Source organism: Grammomys surdaster, unplaced genomic scaffold (assembly GCF_004785775.1).
Source record: "Grammomys surdaster isolate TR1022 unplaced genomic scaffold, NIH_TR_1.0 126185, whole genome shotgun sequence".
NCBI lineage: Eukaryota > Metazoa > Chordata > Mammalia > Rodentia > Muridae > Grammomys > Grammomys surdaster.
In genome coordinates, this window is record NW_021620991.1 from 7,804,689 (window position 1) to 7,821,256 (window position 16,568).

The window sequence follows — 16,568 nt, forward strand, 5'->3', positions numbered from 1 at the left end:
TCTGTCTATGCTATACCATGTCTGGCTTGAATCCTCGTTCTTGTTGCTGGACAGAGACCCCACCACTCTTCCATCTTGTATTGTTGCTGAGAGTATTTCAGGTTTAACTAGAATTTGATTTCCTTGATCAAGAATTCTAGGAAAATTACTCAACGCCATTTCTAGGAACCCAAGGTCAGGATATCCTTGCTAACTTACCTCAGCCTGTTTGTGCTGGTCCCCCCTCTACCCCCCGCCCCACACCCGCTCCCCCTTCCCCGTGGCTAACTGCTTATCTTAGCTTCTGCTAGAGACTGCTTGCTTCTGTGCGGATCTCACTTTGGTTACCAGATGTAAAACTCTGGCGCCAGGACGCTCAGTGCCCTTGGCAGCTCAGCTCACCCTCCAGTGTACATATTGAAGAGCGCCTGCGGGGTAGAGTTATCTTCCACTGAACCTCTGTACGTTAATCATGATTTTTGCTGGAAAAAAAACCAACTCAACAATTTTGAAACAAACTTAAAGCAGGCCTTTATTAAATATTAAATACTGACCAAGACACAGACCTTGGTCAGTAAAATACCCCCGGAATTTGCCAGCTCGAACGGCCTCAGTCACGTGTTACAGCGGTTTATACCGAGAAATTCAACTAGGCCACCATACTTTCCCATGAGCCTTTGTTATTTCCAAAGAACTACAATTCCCAGCATTCCAGGAAGTTGCGTAGTTCTGGGCCGAGGAGGCTTCCAGGTTAATTCTGAGAATTACAGATGCAAGCCCTCCACCTTGATTTCAGGAGGAAGAAGGGGAAATTCGTACCGGGTGCTCTGAGGCACACTCAGACTAGGTCCGAAGTCGCGACATGGTGAGCACAGGGTCACTGCCAACATCGGGGAGGAGCAGGCGGCTGAACCTCGGGAGCTGGTGTGGTGGGTTCTCTCTGGGACTGGGTAGTAAGTGGTGGCCAGATGTAGTCACCTGTGAGGTCTCTTTTAGTTCTAGTCATTCCGTGGACCCGGTGGTGGGCTCTGAATAACTTCGCTATCGGGGCTGCTTCTGCGCCAGGCATTTGGAGCAGAGGCTTGTGTTCAGGAACATCCTTGGCAAGATGCCAAACTCGAAGAGCCCTGGTTTCTCTTAGTATCTTCTACAATTCATACCTTTAGCATTTAACGTTTAGTTGTAAGATCCATTTGGAGTTCATTTAGTGCAGGTTGTAAAAGACGTCTCCTGTGTTGGGTAGCACTCCAATATTAACCTGTGATGTAGAAGAGCAGATTTATGAAGTAAAGGACTTGCAGTGCTTAGGAGAGAGTAAGTCACACCACATAAAATTTAGATGAGGGAGGATGCGCTCTGTAACACCCCAGAGATGCGTCCTATGCTAACCCTGCCTGTTAGAGATGGGATGCGAGGATACACATGTTTGTTCACTAGGATTGCTCAGAAATATGGCTGAAGAGCAGAACAAAGACAAACCAGATTTACAACCAGCCACAAGGCCATTCCCATTGATACCTGATTTGTTCTCTGTTGCTCAAATGAGCCAATTCAAGCCAGATTAGATTATATTAAGTGCCAGTTTATTGGGAAGCTGCTCTTGGGCAGTTATGTTCACTGGCCTCACGAACCGAGGTCAGGGATGTCACCATGGTGAGAGAGGGAGGCAGGAAGGGGGAAGAGAAAGAGAAAGCAGAGAGAGAAGCGAGGAAGGAGGAGGAGGAAGAGACGACAGAGACTAGATTGAATCAGTCAGCATGGAGAGTAGTTTTGAGCCAGAGCAGCTGAATTGAGCAGCCAGCAAGAGTTCAGGAAGAACTAGGAAAAAGGTGAGCTTATTTAGCAGTGAATCTCCGAGGCTGTGATTGTACAGAGACTAGAAATCTTCAGTACTGGGCTAGGTAAACAGGCTGAGTCAGTAAGCCCCAGAGACAATTACTTCAGGTGAATGAAAGCTACTTTTACAGAGCTCCTTCTCTAAATATGCTTGGAAAAGCTGGTAATGGTCTGGGGCCAGGACCTGTGGGGAGGAGTGGCTTCAGATCCTGAGAACCCATCTCTTGCCACGACATTCGTCTGTGGTTATCAGTCCCAAGTCTACTGTAGGCTTGTTCAGTAACTTTTCTGATATATTCTGTGTTCCCTGTGAACAGGAAGGATTTGTTAGACTCCTCCTGTGTTTGTCCTATTGTATGGCATTTTCTGCTGACTTCATAGAAGTCTCCCATTTTTTCCATGTTTCTCCTATAAGTAGTATGCAAGATGATATTCTTAAGAGGCTTACTGCATTAGACATAGCTTGTGCAAGACCTCTGTTGCAGGATATTTGATCATACAGTGAACCCTGAGTGTAAACAAGATTAAACAAAATCAACCATGGGTCAAGAGGTAGAGCAAGCAACCAGCTGACAGGAAGGGAACCTGGGATTATTAAGAAAAAAGCCATAGAGAGTAAGAGGGAATTGGGGGCAAAGAGAGAGAGGTGTACAGGAAGATGCAGGTAGGTACATTCAGTTTAGAGGAGGTTATATGAGAAGGTGTGGCAGAAAGAGATTCCTTCTGGGATTTCAGCCGAAGAGAAAGGTCAACAGGTGCTTTCTCTGCCTCTCTGAGCCTGCAGGCTTCCACCCCAGCATCTGGCTCCTGAGTTTTACTTGGTAAAAATGAATGATTTAGATTTTATTAAAAACAAGCTTTTTCTCTTTTCTTCCTACTACTTTTCCTATCTTTCTCACCCACTGAGACTTTCGACTAAGATCCTGTCACTCAAGAGCACTGGTGTACTTACTTCTGTGAAAATCTTTGCTATGTGTATCTCACATCTGCCCGTGTTTGGACTTGCAGTTTGCAGTCTATGTTATGGCATAACCTGGGGTCTGAATCTAAAAGAGACTTAAGGGATATACCATATGTGGAATGCAAAATCTCTTCTAGGGTGACTCCTCTTTGAGGTCTTCCAGAGCCGAATGCGTGGTGGCCTTAAAGAGATTTTTCTTAATTAATTTTTATTATTGTGTGGAGTGATTTCTCATTGGGAAGGTATATTAATTCTAGGACACCTGCATCTTCAGCCTTTTCCAACCACTCAACGAAATGTAACCCGCCACTGAAGCCCTGACTTTCTACAAAGGACGGCCAGTTCAGAGTCTGTAATTTCCATTACTAGGAGTGCTCACTAAGTTCACCTTCATAGATTCCAGGAAGTTACCAGTGCTACAGGTATCTACCTCAGCTCCCCCATACCCTCTGGCTCCTGCTGTTCCTCCATGCACTGCACTTTCTCTGCCTCCTCAAACGATCCCTCCTACTCCTGTGTCCATTCAACCCCGTCCACTCTCAGAATCTTTTCCAGTTCTTCTTTCCAGAGCTGCTATAGATTTATAAGTGAACGCATGCCATATTTGTATTTCAGAGTTTTGATTACCCTGTTTAATGGTGGGTTTTTTTTCCTAGTTACATCTCTTACCTGTCTTAATGTCTTAATGTCATTTTTTTAACAGCTGAGTATCTCTGTGGTATAACCGCACCACATTTTCTTTATCCATTCTTCAGTTGAGAGAAACCTAGCTCATTTCAAGTTTCTATCCCGCCACAATGAACATATTGAGCAGGTGTCCTTCCACAAGATGGAGCTTTTTTTTTTTTTTAGGTATATGCCCAAGCTGGGTCTTGAAGTAGCCCAATTCCAACTTTTCTGAGGAAACACAATATTGGTTTCCATAGTGTCTGTATTAGTTTGCCTTTCCATCAACAATGGAAGAGTCTTCCCCTTGCTCCACATCCTTGCCAGCATGAGCTGTCACTTGTATTATTGACCTTAGCTATTCTGACATGTATAAAAAGAAATCTCAAAGAAGTTTTCATTTGCATTTCTTTTTTTTTTGGTTTTTCAAGACAGGGTTTCTCTGTATAGCCCTGGATGTCCTAGAACTCACTCTGCAGACCAGGCTGGCCTCGAACTCAGAAATCCACCTGCCTCTGCCTCCCCAGTGCTGGAATTAAAGGCTTGCACCACTGCTGCCTGGCTTCATTTGCATTTCTGTGATAGCTAAAGATGTTCAACATTTCTTAGTGTTTCTAGGCCATGTGAGTTTCTTCTTTTGAGAATTCTGTTTAGCTCTGTACCCCATTTTAAAATAGAATTATTTGTTCTTTGAAAATCTAGTTTCTTGAGTTCATTATACATTTTGTATAGTAGGCCTCTATCTGCATAATATACACAGTTGGTAAACAACGTTTCCCATTCTTTAGGCTATCTTGTCTCTTTGTCCAGTTGACTGTGCTTTTTGCCTTAGAGAAGGTTTTCAGAATCATGAGGTCCCATATATTAATTGTTGGTCTTAGAGCCTGAGCCATTGTTATCACGTTTAGAAGGTTGTCTGCTGTGCCAGCGCCTTCAAGGCTGTTCTTCATATTCTCTTCTATCAGTTTCAGTGTATCTGGTTTATTTTGGGGTCTTCCATCCACTTGGTCTTGCGTTTTTTTCAGAGTAATGAATATGAATTTATTTGCATTATTTTTTATGTAGCGATACGGTGTAACCAGCACCATTCTTTGAAGGTACTGTCTGTGTTCCATTGTGTGTTTGTGAATTCCTTAATCAAAAATCAGGTGTCCTTACGTGGGTGGAATTATGTCTGGGTTTTCACTTTGATTCCATTGATCATGTCTGTTTGTATGCCAGTGCCATGCAGTTCTTTTCTTGTTCCGGATTATCTTAGCTGTCCTGGATTTTGTTATTCCATATGAAGTGTTGGAATTGTTCTTTCAAGGTCTGTAGACAATTCTGTTGTAATTTTGATAGGGACTAATTTGAATCTGTAGATTGGGTTTTGTAGGATGGCATTTTTACTGTGTTAATCCAACTGTTCCATGAACATGAGAGGTTGTTGTTTTTTTACATTTCCTGATATATTCTTCAATTCCTTTTTTCAAAAGACTTGAAGTTTTTTTATAATACAAGTCTTTCACTTTTTTTGGGGGGGGTTTACTCTAATATAGTTTACATTATTTGAGGATAATTGAATATGTGAAGGATGTTGTTTGCCTGATTTCGGTTCTCAGTCCATTTGTCATGTTTATATAGAAAGGCTGTTTTTTTGTTTTAAGTTAATCTTCTATCCAGCCGGTTTCCTGAAAGTGTTTATTAGCTGTAGGAGTTTGATAGTGGAATTTTCGGGGTCACTTATGTATACTACCATATCATCTGTCAATTAGGATACTTTGAGTTCTTCCTTTCCAAATTATATCCCCTTGATCTCTCTTCTAGCTGTGTTATTGCTCTAGCTAGAGCTTCAAGTACTGTATTCAATATATCGGGTTTGAGTGGACAACTTTGCCTTGTTCCTGAGTTTAGTGTAATTGTTTTGAGTTTCTCTCCGTTTAATTTGATGTTGGTCGTAAGCTTCCTGTAAATGTATTCATATGTTTAGGTATGCCCCATATTATCTTTAATTTCTCTAAGACTTTTATCATGTATTAGTGCTAGATTTTATGAAAAGACTCTTTGGAGTCTAATGAGATGTGTGGTTGGTGTTCATTGTTGTTTTTCTTGGTGTGTGTGTGTGTGTGTGTGTGCGCGTGCGTGTGTGTTTATTTATATTGTGGATTATATTTGCTAATTTTCATATGTTGAACCATCTCTGCATCTTTGGGATGAAACCTATTCTAACAATGTAGGTGATCTTTTTCATCTGTTCTTTGATTCAGGTTACAAGTATTTTATTGAGTACTTTTTGCTTCTATTTTCATGTGGGAAATTGGTCCTTACTCTTTTTTTGTTGAGTCTTAATGTGCTTTGGATATCAGGGTAATTGTGGCTTCATAAAATGAACTGGGTAATGTTCCTTGATTTTGTAAAATAATTTGGCAGTATTGGTGTTAAGTCATCTTCGAAAGTCTGGTTGAATTCTGCGCTAAAACCGTCCAATCCTGGGTTTTATTTTGGTTAGGAATCTTGTACTGAATTCTTCTGTTTCCCTTGGAGTTTTAGGTCTACTTAAATTGTTTTTCTGATCTTGATTTAACTTTGGTGTGTGGTACCTATCAGGAAAACTATCCATTTCTTTTAGATTTCTTTTTTTTTTTTTTTTTAAAGATTTATTTATTTTATTGTGAGTACACTGTAGCTGTCTTCAGACACACCAGAAGAGGGCATCAGATCACATTACAGATGGTTGTGAGCCACCATGTGGTTGCTGGGATTAAACTCAGGATCTCTGGAAGAGCAGTCAGTGCTCTTAACCACTGAGCCATCTCTCCAGCCCCTCTTTTAGATTTCAACTTGGTGGAGTACAGGTTTTTAAAGTATGTCCTTACAATTCTCAGGATTTCCTCATTGTCTGCTATGTTCCCATTTTCATTTCTAGCTTTACTAGTTTCCATATTCTTGTTTAGATAAGGGTTTGTCTATTTTGTTGATTTTTTTTTCTTGAAGAATCAACTCTTGTGTTTTATTGATTCTTTTTGTTTGTTTGTTTGTCTTGGTCTCTTTGTTTCTATTTTATTGACTTTGGCCCTCAGTTGAGTAGTTTCTTGTTGTTCCCTCCTTTAGGTGTGCTTTTTTCCTTTTGTTCTAGTTTTGCTTTCAGGTGTGCTCTTAAGTTGCTGGTAAGAGATCTCTCCAGTGTTCTTATGTATACACTTAGTGCTATCAACTGTCGTCTTATCCCACCTTTCATTGTGTCTCATACATTGGGATATGTTGTGTATTTATTTTCAGTGAATTTTATAAACTCTTTAATTTCTTTCTTTCTTTCTTGACCCATTTTGCATTCAGGAGACCATTTTTCAGTTTCCATGAGTTCTTAAGCTTTCTTTTGTTTTTATTGTTTATGATACACATCTTTAATCCATGGTGATCTGATAAGATACAGAGGTTTGCTTTTTCTTCTTTCCCTTTTCCTTCCTTCCTTCCTTCCTTCCTTTCCCCAATTCAACCACAGTGGTCTCCAACTTCATTCCATTGGTTGGGTGTAAGTATCTGCGTCTGTCTCAGCCATCTCCTTGTTGGGCCTCTCAGAGGACAGCCATGCTAGGCTCCTGTCTGTAGCACCATTGCATCAGTAATAGTATCTGGCCTTGGAGCCTCCCCTTGAGATGGATCCCAAATTGGGCCTGTCACTGGACTTCCTTTCCCTCAGTCTCTTCTCCATTTTTTTTTTTTTTGAGACATGGTTTCTCTGTGTAGCTATGGCTGTCCTGGAACGCACTCTGTAAGACCAGGCTGGCCTCGAACTCAGAAACCCGCCTGCCTCTGCCTCCCAAGTGCTGGGATTAAAGGCGTGCGCCACCACCGCCCGGCTCTTCTCCATTTTTTATCCCTGCAGTTCTTTTAGACAGGAACAATTCTGGGTCAGATTTTTGACTGTGGGATGGCAACCCCATCCCTCCACTTGATGCCCTGTCTTTCTACTAGAGGTGGGCTCTACAAGTTCCCTCTCCCCACTGTTGGGCGTTTCTTCTAAGGTCCCTCCCTTTGAGTCCTGAGAGTCTCTCACCTACCAGGTCTCTGGTATATTCTAGGGGCCTTCTTTCCTATTCCCCCTCCCAATACCTGATCATGTTCCCCCTTTTCCCTCCCTCTCCCTTCTCTCACCCAGATCCCTCCCTCCCTCTGCTTTCCATGATTGTTTTCTTCTCCCTCCCAAGTGGGATTGAATTATCCTCACTTGGGCCCTTTGGCTTGTTAACTGTCTTGAATTCTGTGGAATGTATGCTGGGTATTCTGTACTTTTTTGGCTAATATCCACCTATTTGTGAGTACACACCATGCATGTCCTTTTGGGTCTCAGTTACTTCACTCAGGATGATATTTTCTAGTTCCATCCATTTGCCTGCAAAACTCAGGATGTCTTCATTCTTAATAGCCAAATAATATTCCATTGTATAAACGAACCACATTTTCCATATCCATTCTTCTGTTGTGGTACATCTGGGTTGTTTCCAGCTGCTGGCTACCACCGATAAGGCTACTATACTAGCATGTGCCCCCATGGTATGGTGGGGCATCTTTTGGGTATATGCCTGAGTGGTATAGCTGGTTCTTCAGGTAGATCTATTTCCAATTTTCAGAGGAACCTCCAGATTGATTTCCAGAGTGATTGTACCAGTGTGCAATCCCACCAGCAGTGGAGGAGTGCTCCGATGTCAACCATTTGTATGCTCTGAGCAAGTCTCTCCAGTTGGAGTAGTCCTCCACTTCCTGTGCATTTCCTGTTATTGTCAATAGAGAGAACCAGAGTGCACAGTGTGAGAGCTGGCCCTTGATATTCTTGTATTTTGAGTTTTATATAATCTTACTGTTGTTGTTTAAAGGACTGGGTCATAGTTATAGGTCTGCCTTTGTGTCTCCTTTTGTCATTGATGCCGTCTATGTTGTGTAACTTTTATTCATTAGAGTCGAATTATATTGTTTCTCTAGAAAATGATAGACATTCACCTATGTTTTCTGAAAATATACAATATTATATTATGAGTTTCTTGAGTTTTTGTTGCTTTGGGGACTTTCTGTGGAGAAAGATTTTTGATTTCCTTTGCTTAATTCTAAATGCTCACCTCTCATTTCTTCATGAATCTGTGTTTTCCAGTCATTGTAATCATCAATGTTTGGGGTTTTGCTACTTAAGTGATTGACATGGTTAAGATATTGGATTTGGGTTTTAAAAACTTTTCTCATATATTACTGTCTCTGTGTCCCAATTAGCTTCAGTTCTAACATCCCACGGCCTACATCTATCTGAGGGAGCCTGAATTGAGGCCGTGTCCCCGTTAGAATGGCTGCTGGCTGTGCCTGTGAGATTTTGTGTTGATCGATGATTGATGTGGTAAGGTTTTCCCAGTGAGAGTGACCATATCCCTAAGCAAGTGGACCTGAGCTGGATAAGGTATTTAACTGGATAAGGTATTTACATGAGACAGTAACCAGGGAAGACAGCAAGCCTGGAACCAACGTTTGCCTGTGGTTTTGCCTTCATTTTCAGTGTCGATTCAGTGTTGTTCCACGCTTGTGTGACTTACAGAGTCAGAGCCCCAGTGAGGGAGAACACTGAGAGAGTTCATTGTCTGAAGCTGTGAGGATGAAGCCCCTTTTACAATTTAAGAGCAGAAGCTGTTGAGATACCTAAGTTAGACACCTGGCATGGGAGAGCTACCTATTGGGAATGGAAACAACCACATGGCGAGATGGATGAGAAATTCCAGAGATATGGCTATCTAAGCCCTTAGAAACTGAAGTCCTGTGTGTCTGAAACAGAGCTATAGGATTTGTTGTTTCCCCTTCTGGGTTTCTTGCCTTGACCCAATCTTCCCTCACTATGTATGTATTTCTCTTCATTAGAATATGAAGGGCTAGTCTCTGTCAGTGTATGTTGGAAAGATGTAACTTGTCTTTTGGTTTTACAAGATGTGACAAGAGATTGTCCTGAGCGCCAGAAGAGACTTTAGACATTTGAACAGTGTTAGGGGCCGTTGCAGACTTTGAGGATCATTGAACTTAGAATAAATGCCTTTTCATCATGGAATGACCATGAACATATAGTGACCAGGGTCAGATTGTAGTTGGTTAAATCAATAACCTCCCAGATAGGATTAGGCCTCTGAGCACTTGTCTCTCTATGGTGCCTTTCTTTGGGGGCGTTTATGGAGACTTTTGTAGGAGAAACATTTCTAGATGAAATTCCTTATTGGGTTGGAATTTGTCTATAGTCTTAATCCATTTCTTCTTCTTTGTGTCTACTGTGTTTCATCTGAAACTGATCCGTCAGCTCCTTCCACGCTGTCACAAATTCACCATAAAAGACTCTATTCCCAAATCACATAAGATACAGTAGAAGCAAGTGCTGTTCAATACTAAGCTGTTTTTCTAGTCTGATGTTGGTTTTTTTTTTATTTTAATTATTTTAAATTTTGTGTTTGTTTTTGAAGACAAAGTTTCTCTGTGTAGTCCCGATGTCCTGAAAGTAGGTGTAATCCAGATAGGCCTCAAATCTGGAGATCCATCTGCCTCTGCTTCCAGAGTACAGGGAATAGATGTGGGCCACCATGCCTGGCTTTTTGGTTTTATATTATTGGCTGATGACCCTGGATAGTAGATTTTTGTACATGTCAAACACATGCTATTGTCCTGAGATTTACCCACATCTTATATTTTGATGTTGCATGCAGTTTTTTTTTTTTAAATATTTATTTATTTATTTTATTGATGAGTACACTGTAGCTGTCTTCAGACACACCAGAAGAGGGCATCCAATCTCATTACAGATGGTTGTGAGCCACCATGTGGTTGCTGGGATTTGAACTCAGGACCTCTGGAAGAGCAGTCAGTGCTCTTAACCGCTGAGCCATCTCTCCAGCCCCTGCATGCAGTTTTAAAAATCACACTTCATCCTTTGTCCAGGGCTGCGCTTCCCGGCTTAAGTCTGAGATCACAGTCCGGCCAACCCTCCACTGCTACCTCTTTCTCCCGGCTAGCTTTGCCAATCCACCATCAACCACCCTGTCTTCTTTCTCCCGCCCACCTTAGCTCCATGAAAGAAAAACACTGGGCAGCATTGGTAATTTAGAACTTGCTGCCGGGGGGTGGTGGCGCATGCCTTTAATCCCAGCACTTGGGAGGCAGAGGCAGATGAATTTCTGAGTTCGAGGCCAGCCTGGTCTACAGAGTGAGTTCCAGGACAGCCAGGGCTACACAGAGAAACCCTGTCTCGAAAAACAAAAACAAACAAACAAACAAAAAAGAACTTGCCACATAACACAGATGCTGAGTGAAGAATCTCCTGCTCTAACCTTATCAGCTAGCCTAGCTCAGCCATCCACCAGTGGCGGAGACCTCCATTTCCAGCTACCCAAGGTCTTACATGGTTGTTGCCTCCTGTTCCAAACCCTGGCTGAAAGGACCTCCTACTTCCCTGTGTCCCTTCTCTTCATCCTGGGACATGGAAATCCCACATTTCCTTTCGCCCAGCAATTGGCTTCCACCTTCTTTATTGACCAAATCAAGAGCCAATTAGGGAACCAGATTTTAGTATCAGCACCTTCCCCTACATTTTGAAATTTGGCAGAGTATATTCTATTTCTCAGGATGGCATGCATTCATTACATTAATGCTGCCTGAGCCTTCTGAGTCATGGAATTTCGGGTGCTTGACATTCTTCCTACCTGTTCTGTTTGTTTTGAAGATTGTACTTGGAGTGATGGATAGATAGTTGTGAGCCCCCATGGAAGCAGTTGCAATTGAGCCCACTTATTTCCAAGACCAGCAAGACCTCTTAACTGATGAACCATCTTTCCTGCCTTAAGCTGCTTATTTATGATCTACTTTTACTTTGGTGATATTTTCATCTGTCCGGTTGTGACTGTTTAAACATGCACTCTCTTTTGTAAATATGTTATTAATGTTACAGTCGCCCTGGTTTGCATCCAACTCAATGAGATATACCTGTCTCTGCCTCCTGAGTGTGGGAACTAAAGACACGAGCTAGTACACCTAGCTTACTCATCATTATTCCTAGTTAGTAACTGTTCACACAATTTCATTCTCTCATTCTCCCCCCCAACCCCCCACTAATTGACATTTCTGTCAATTACTCAAAGGTTGCAGAAATGACAGAGGTGAAACTTACTATTTAATTTCCTTCTGACATCACTTGGTGATGACATGATAACTTCTGTCCTAGGAAATAAATGAGGGAAGCACCAGAATCATATGAATATATTATCCGGGATGTATACATTTACAGTGTTATTAGTATCATGCTTTCTCTTGTACACATGGATGGGCTATTTTAGGATGCAGTGAGCTATGAGGATGTGCATGTGAACTTCACTCAGGAAGAATGGGTTTTGCTGGATCCTTCACAGAAGAGTCTCTACAAAGATGTGATGCTGGAGACCTACAGGAACCTCAGTGCCATAGGTAAGACGGTGAATTTTCTTTCACTTTTTAAAATAAAGGGAAAACTCTTTTAATTGATGCTCCTCTGTAATTTCAATTGTAACTGAGGAAGAATGAGATGAATAAATCAGGCATAGTTCACTGAAGCAGGAACTTAAATTTTGCCATATTTCCAATAACATATCCTACATTTTCTGGTACTATATTTTAGGCTACAATTGGGAAGACCATAATACTGAAGAACATTGTCAAAGTTCTAGAAGATGTGGAAGGTAATTTTCATGTTCAAGCTGATATGGCTATGCCTCTGAAGACTGTAATGTGTCCTGGAAGTTTTAAAGAACAGCAACAGTGTCAAAAAACACTTCTTTTAAGTGTATGGATGATTATTAAATTCTCATCAAGCCATGCACCTCAATATCAGATATCTGATTTGTGTTTGCCAGACATTTCTCAAAGAAGGAAGACACAGAAACAGCGCCTTAACAGATATCACTGTTTGAATCATAGCACCATAAGAACTGTGATGTAGCAGTGCCAATCTGTTTAGCCTCATACCACTTAGATATTTCAGAAGGTATACACATTGAAAAGGTGATACATATTTTATACACACACACATATGATATGCACATAGTCCATAGTAAAGCTGGTGTTACTCATATACTTGTAGTAATGTTACTAAATTTAGTGAGAAGGGCAGTTTATGAGAGTCAAGAAGGTTGTTGTGGAGTTACCTCAATCCCTATACCTCGTATCAAGAGAAACAAAAAGTCAGCCTGTGTGAATGTAATGTGGAAACCTTTCATTTGTAATTCTTCTTTTTACAGTTATATCATATGTGACAATGTATACAAGTCCTGTGAGAATAGTGATATTGGAAAAGCAATGTCCCTTTCTCTCTACCAGAACAATTAGGAGATATGTCATAGATCCCACAATGAGCGGACTGTCTGAATGTGATAGACAAAGCTACACTTAATCGGTTTTCTAACTTTATTGAGAATACATCCACAGACTGACAACACAGAAACTCCCTATCAATACTAGCAACGTGGAAATCCTTCTGTGTGCCCTGGTTCACTTTACAAATGTAGCATGACTCACACTATGGGAAAAAGTTTTAAATGCAATCAGTGTGGAAAAAGCTCTGAGTTCTTCCATCTCTCTTCAGTTATATGAAAAACTTCATGTAGGAAAAGGATGCTATAAATTGAAGCAATGTAATAAATGTTCTTACAGTCACTGGTGTCTCCAAAGACTCCAGAGATCCTAAGTGATTCCTCCTTACACTAGACCACATTGTACAGAATAAGTCATAGAGATAAAAAAGGTTAATCATGTAATGAACGTGGTAAAGCTTTCTCATGTGCCAATTATCTTTGCAGGCATGAAAGACGTCACACTGGAGAGGAACCTTATGAATACACTAAAGGTGGTAAAGCCTTTGCATATTACAGTCATCCTCAATGGCATGAAAGAATTCATACTGGAGAGACACCCTATGAAGTTATTCGATATTGTGAAGACTTTGCCTATCACAGTAGTCTTCAGATGTATAAAAGAATAGATATTGGAGAGAAACCTTATGAATGTAATCAGTGTGGGAAAGCATTTACATATCATAGTCAACTTCGAAGACATAAAAGAACACATACCGGCGAGAAACCCTACAAATGTAATCAATGTGGTAAAGCCTTTTCACAAAATGGTCATCTCGTAATACATAAAAGAACACATACTGGTGAGAAACCTTATGATTGCAATCAATGTGGTAAAGCATTTACAGATCAAAGTCAACTTCGAATACATAAACGAGCACACACTGGAGAGAAACCCTACAAATGTAATCAGTGTGATAAAGCCTTTTTACAAAACATTAATCTCAGAATACATAAACGAGCACACACTGGAGAGAAACCCTACAAATGTAATCAATGTGATAAAGCCTTTGCGCAAAATGGTCATCTCATAATACATCAAAGAACACATACTGGAGAGAAACCCTATGAATGTAATCAGTGTGGTAAAGCGTTTGCAGATCAAAGTCAACTTCGAATACATAGAAGAATACATACTGGAGAGAAACCCTACAAATGTAATCAGTGTGATAAAGCCTTTGCACAACACAGTAATCTCCGAATACATAAAAGGACACACACTGGAGAGAAACCCTATGAATGTAATCAATGTGATAAAGCCTTTTTACAAAACATTAATCTCAAAATACATAAAAGAGCTCATACTGGTGAGAAAAGTTATGAATGTAGTCAATGTGGTAAAGCCTTTGCACGTTACTATCATCTTCAATGTCATGAACGAATTCATACTGAAGAGAAACCTTACAAATGTAATCAGTGTGACAAAGTCTTTTCACAATCACATAGTCTCCGAATACACGAAAGGACACATACTGGAGAGAAACCCTATGTGTGTAATCAGTGTGGTAAAGCCTTTGCAGATAATAGTCACCTTCGAAGACATAAAAGGACGCATACTGGAGAGAAACCCTATGAATGTAATCAATGCGGTTCAGCCTTTTCACAAAACAGCTATCTCAGAATACATAAAAGAACACATACTGGAGAGAAACACTTTGAATAAACAAGCAATATGATAAAAACTTTGCATATAGCAGTACTCTTAGAAATCATGAGAAAAGTCAGCCTACAGAGAAACCCCACTAATGTAGTGAGTGTGGTAAAGTTTTGTACTTCCTTGTGTTTTTATATAAGAGGAAAACCTTCAGTTCACAGTCAGTCTGTTAAAGGCTGCGTATCCCAGCAGTCTTTGAGGTTCTGAAAGAACTACTGAAGGGAGTCTGTGACTATAAGGGATTTGGTACGATGTTTAGCCAACACACATTCAGTTACACAACATTTATCCTAGAGAAAAAAATGAAACACGTGTCAACAGTCTCTTCAGGCATTATGTTGTCACTGTTTTGGTTGTACTTTTTTTCTTTTCCATTCGCTTTTGTATGTTAAACCATCTCTGTATCTCTGGGATGAAGCCTACTTGGACATCATACAAGATCCCTTTGGTCTTTTGCTTGATTGAATTTGCAAGTATTTTATTTTTACATCTGTTCTCACATGAGAAATTGGTCTATAATACTCTTTTCATTGAGTCTTTTTGTGTTTTGGGTATCAGGGTAACTGTGGCTTCATAAAATGAATTGGGCAATGTTCCCTTTTTCTATTTTTTAAAATTCTGTAAAGAATATTTACCTCCTGAAGAGGCAAATCTAGATGCTGAGATTTTGGTGAATTTATTGTTAACATCTGCTCCCGTGTGTACTAAACCTTCAATCTCAGTTCCATTTATTTGTACTTTCAGCTTTTGTCTTTCATCATTTCTAGCAGTTGGCTAAAAATACTCGTTTTTGCTCTCTCCTGAATTTGTTCTTTTATCTACAGAAGCTGTTCTGTCCTTGATCACATGCAGACTGCATTGTTTTTTTTTAACAACAGGCATTAAATCTTTTAATTGCTATATGGGCAAGTTTCTTTGAAACTAATAGGATATAATTGAACTGAATTTGACTGTGGGCCCTGTGGTAGGCCCCATAGGGTGTTTCTGAAGGCAAAGCGTTTCCTTGTCTATCCCTTGTTGATCTGCATTCATTAGCCCAGTGCTGGCCTTTGCCACACCTTCTGCATACTCCAGAAGGCTGGGGCCTTCCTTTTGAATTATCTCTGGAAAAAAACACCTACAATCCCTTGTCAAATGTCCAGGCTTACCACAATGAGAACATCTGGCATTTTGATATTTCCTAAACTTTGAGAAATTACTTCTCCTATCAGAGTAACATCATCAATTTGAGACACAATGTTGCCCGTATTCCTCTGTTGGTGCTAATCTTGCCTGTAAAGGTCTAATCAGTGTTTTGCATTCTGAATTAGCATGTTCAAAAGCCAAAATCTACAATTAGCATTTTTCTGACTCCTAAATCTGATACCATTTTATTTGTAGCTAAGTTAAGTTTTGCAAATCATCAGAGAAGGCTTCTCTTGGGCCGTGTATAATTTTAGTAAACAACTCAGACCTCTTTCCTGAACCTTGAACTTCATCCCAAGCATTTAAAGCTGCCAAATAACATAGTGCCATGATGCGATTATCAAGTTCAAGCTGGCTGTGTAACTCAGCCCAGTGACCTTCACCTCACAACTCATCTTGGGAAATATCAATCCCCCTAGCCTGATGGCATTGTGCTATAGCTCTCACTTCCTCTCTCTCTCTCTCTCTCTCTCTCTCTCTCTCTCTTTAACTTTTTTTTTTACATTTAAAAAAATTTATTATGAGTGCATAGCAGAAGAGGGGATCAGATCCCATTCCAGATGGTTGTGAGCCACCATGTGGTTGCTGGGAATTGAACTCAGGACCTCTTGAAGAGCATCCAGTTCTCTTAACCACTGAGACATCTCTCCAGCCCCCCCATCCCCCCAGCTTCCTCTTTTCACGGTGTTTGCTGTGGTTGTCTGTTGTATTTGAAAATGTACAGAGGACTAGAAACAGTTACATTGTAGGGCATTATTACATCAGAGGGTATTATAACCCCAGAGCAAGATGGAAGAGAGGAAGATGGAGAAGGACAGTAGAATAGAACTTAGAAATTAAAAGAGAACATAGAAATTAAGAGTAATGCACAGAATGCAAAGGGAAGGGAAAAAGAAGATTCTACAGAGAAAGCAGA

General features: G+C 40.6%; 1 protein-coding gene across 1 annotated transcript; it reads left to right on the forward strand.

Annotated features, from left to right (window-relative positions):
• The first annotated feature begins 711 nt into the window (after nucleotides 1-711).
• LOC114612811 (zinc finger protein 431-like) lies at nucleotides 712-16,180 on the forward strand. Its single transcript, XM_028757822.1, has 4 exons — nucleotides 712-844; nucleotides 11,767-11,893; nucleotides 12,084-12,144; nucleotides 13,261-16,180. Exons 1-4 carry the CDS (start codon nucleotides 842-844, stop codon nucleotides 14,474-14,476), a joined length of 1,407 nt encoding a protein of 468 aa, XP_028613655.1. The 5' UTR covers nucleotides 712-841; the 3' UTR covers nucleotides 14,477-16,180.
• The last annotated feature ends 388 nt before the right edge of the window (nucleotides 16,181-16,568 follow it).

Coding starts and splice junctions, on each gene's coding strand:
- LOC114612811 (XM_028757822.1), top strand. Junction 11,894..12,083: donor CAGGAACCTCAGTGCCATAG/GTAAGACGGTGA, acceptor ACTATATTTTAG/GCTACAATTGGGAAGACCAT. Junction 12,145..13,260: donor AGTTCTAGAAGATGTGGAAG/GTAATTTTCATG, acceptor TTATCTTTGCAG/GCATGAAAGACGTCACACTG.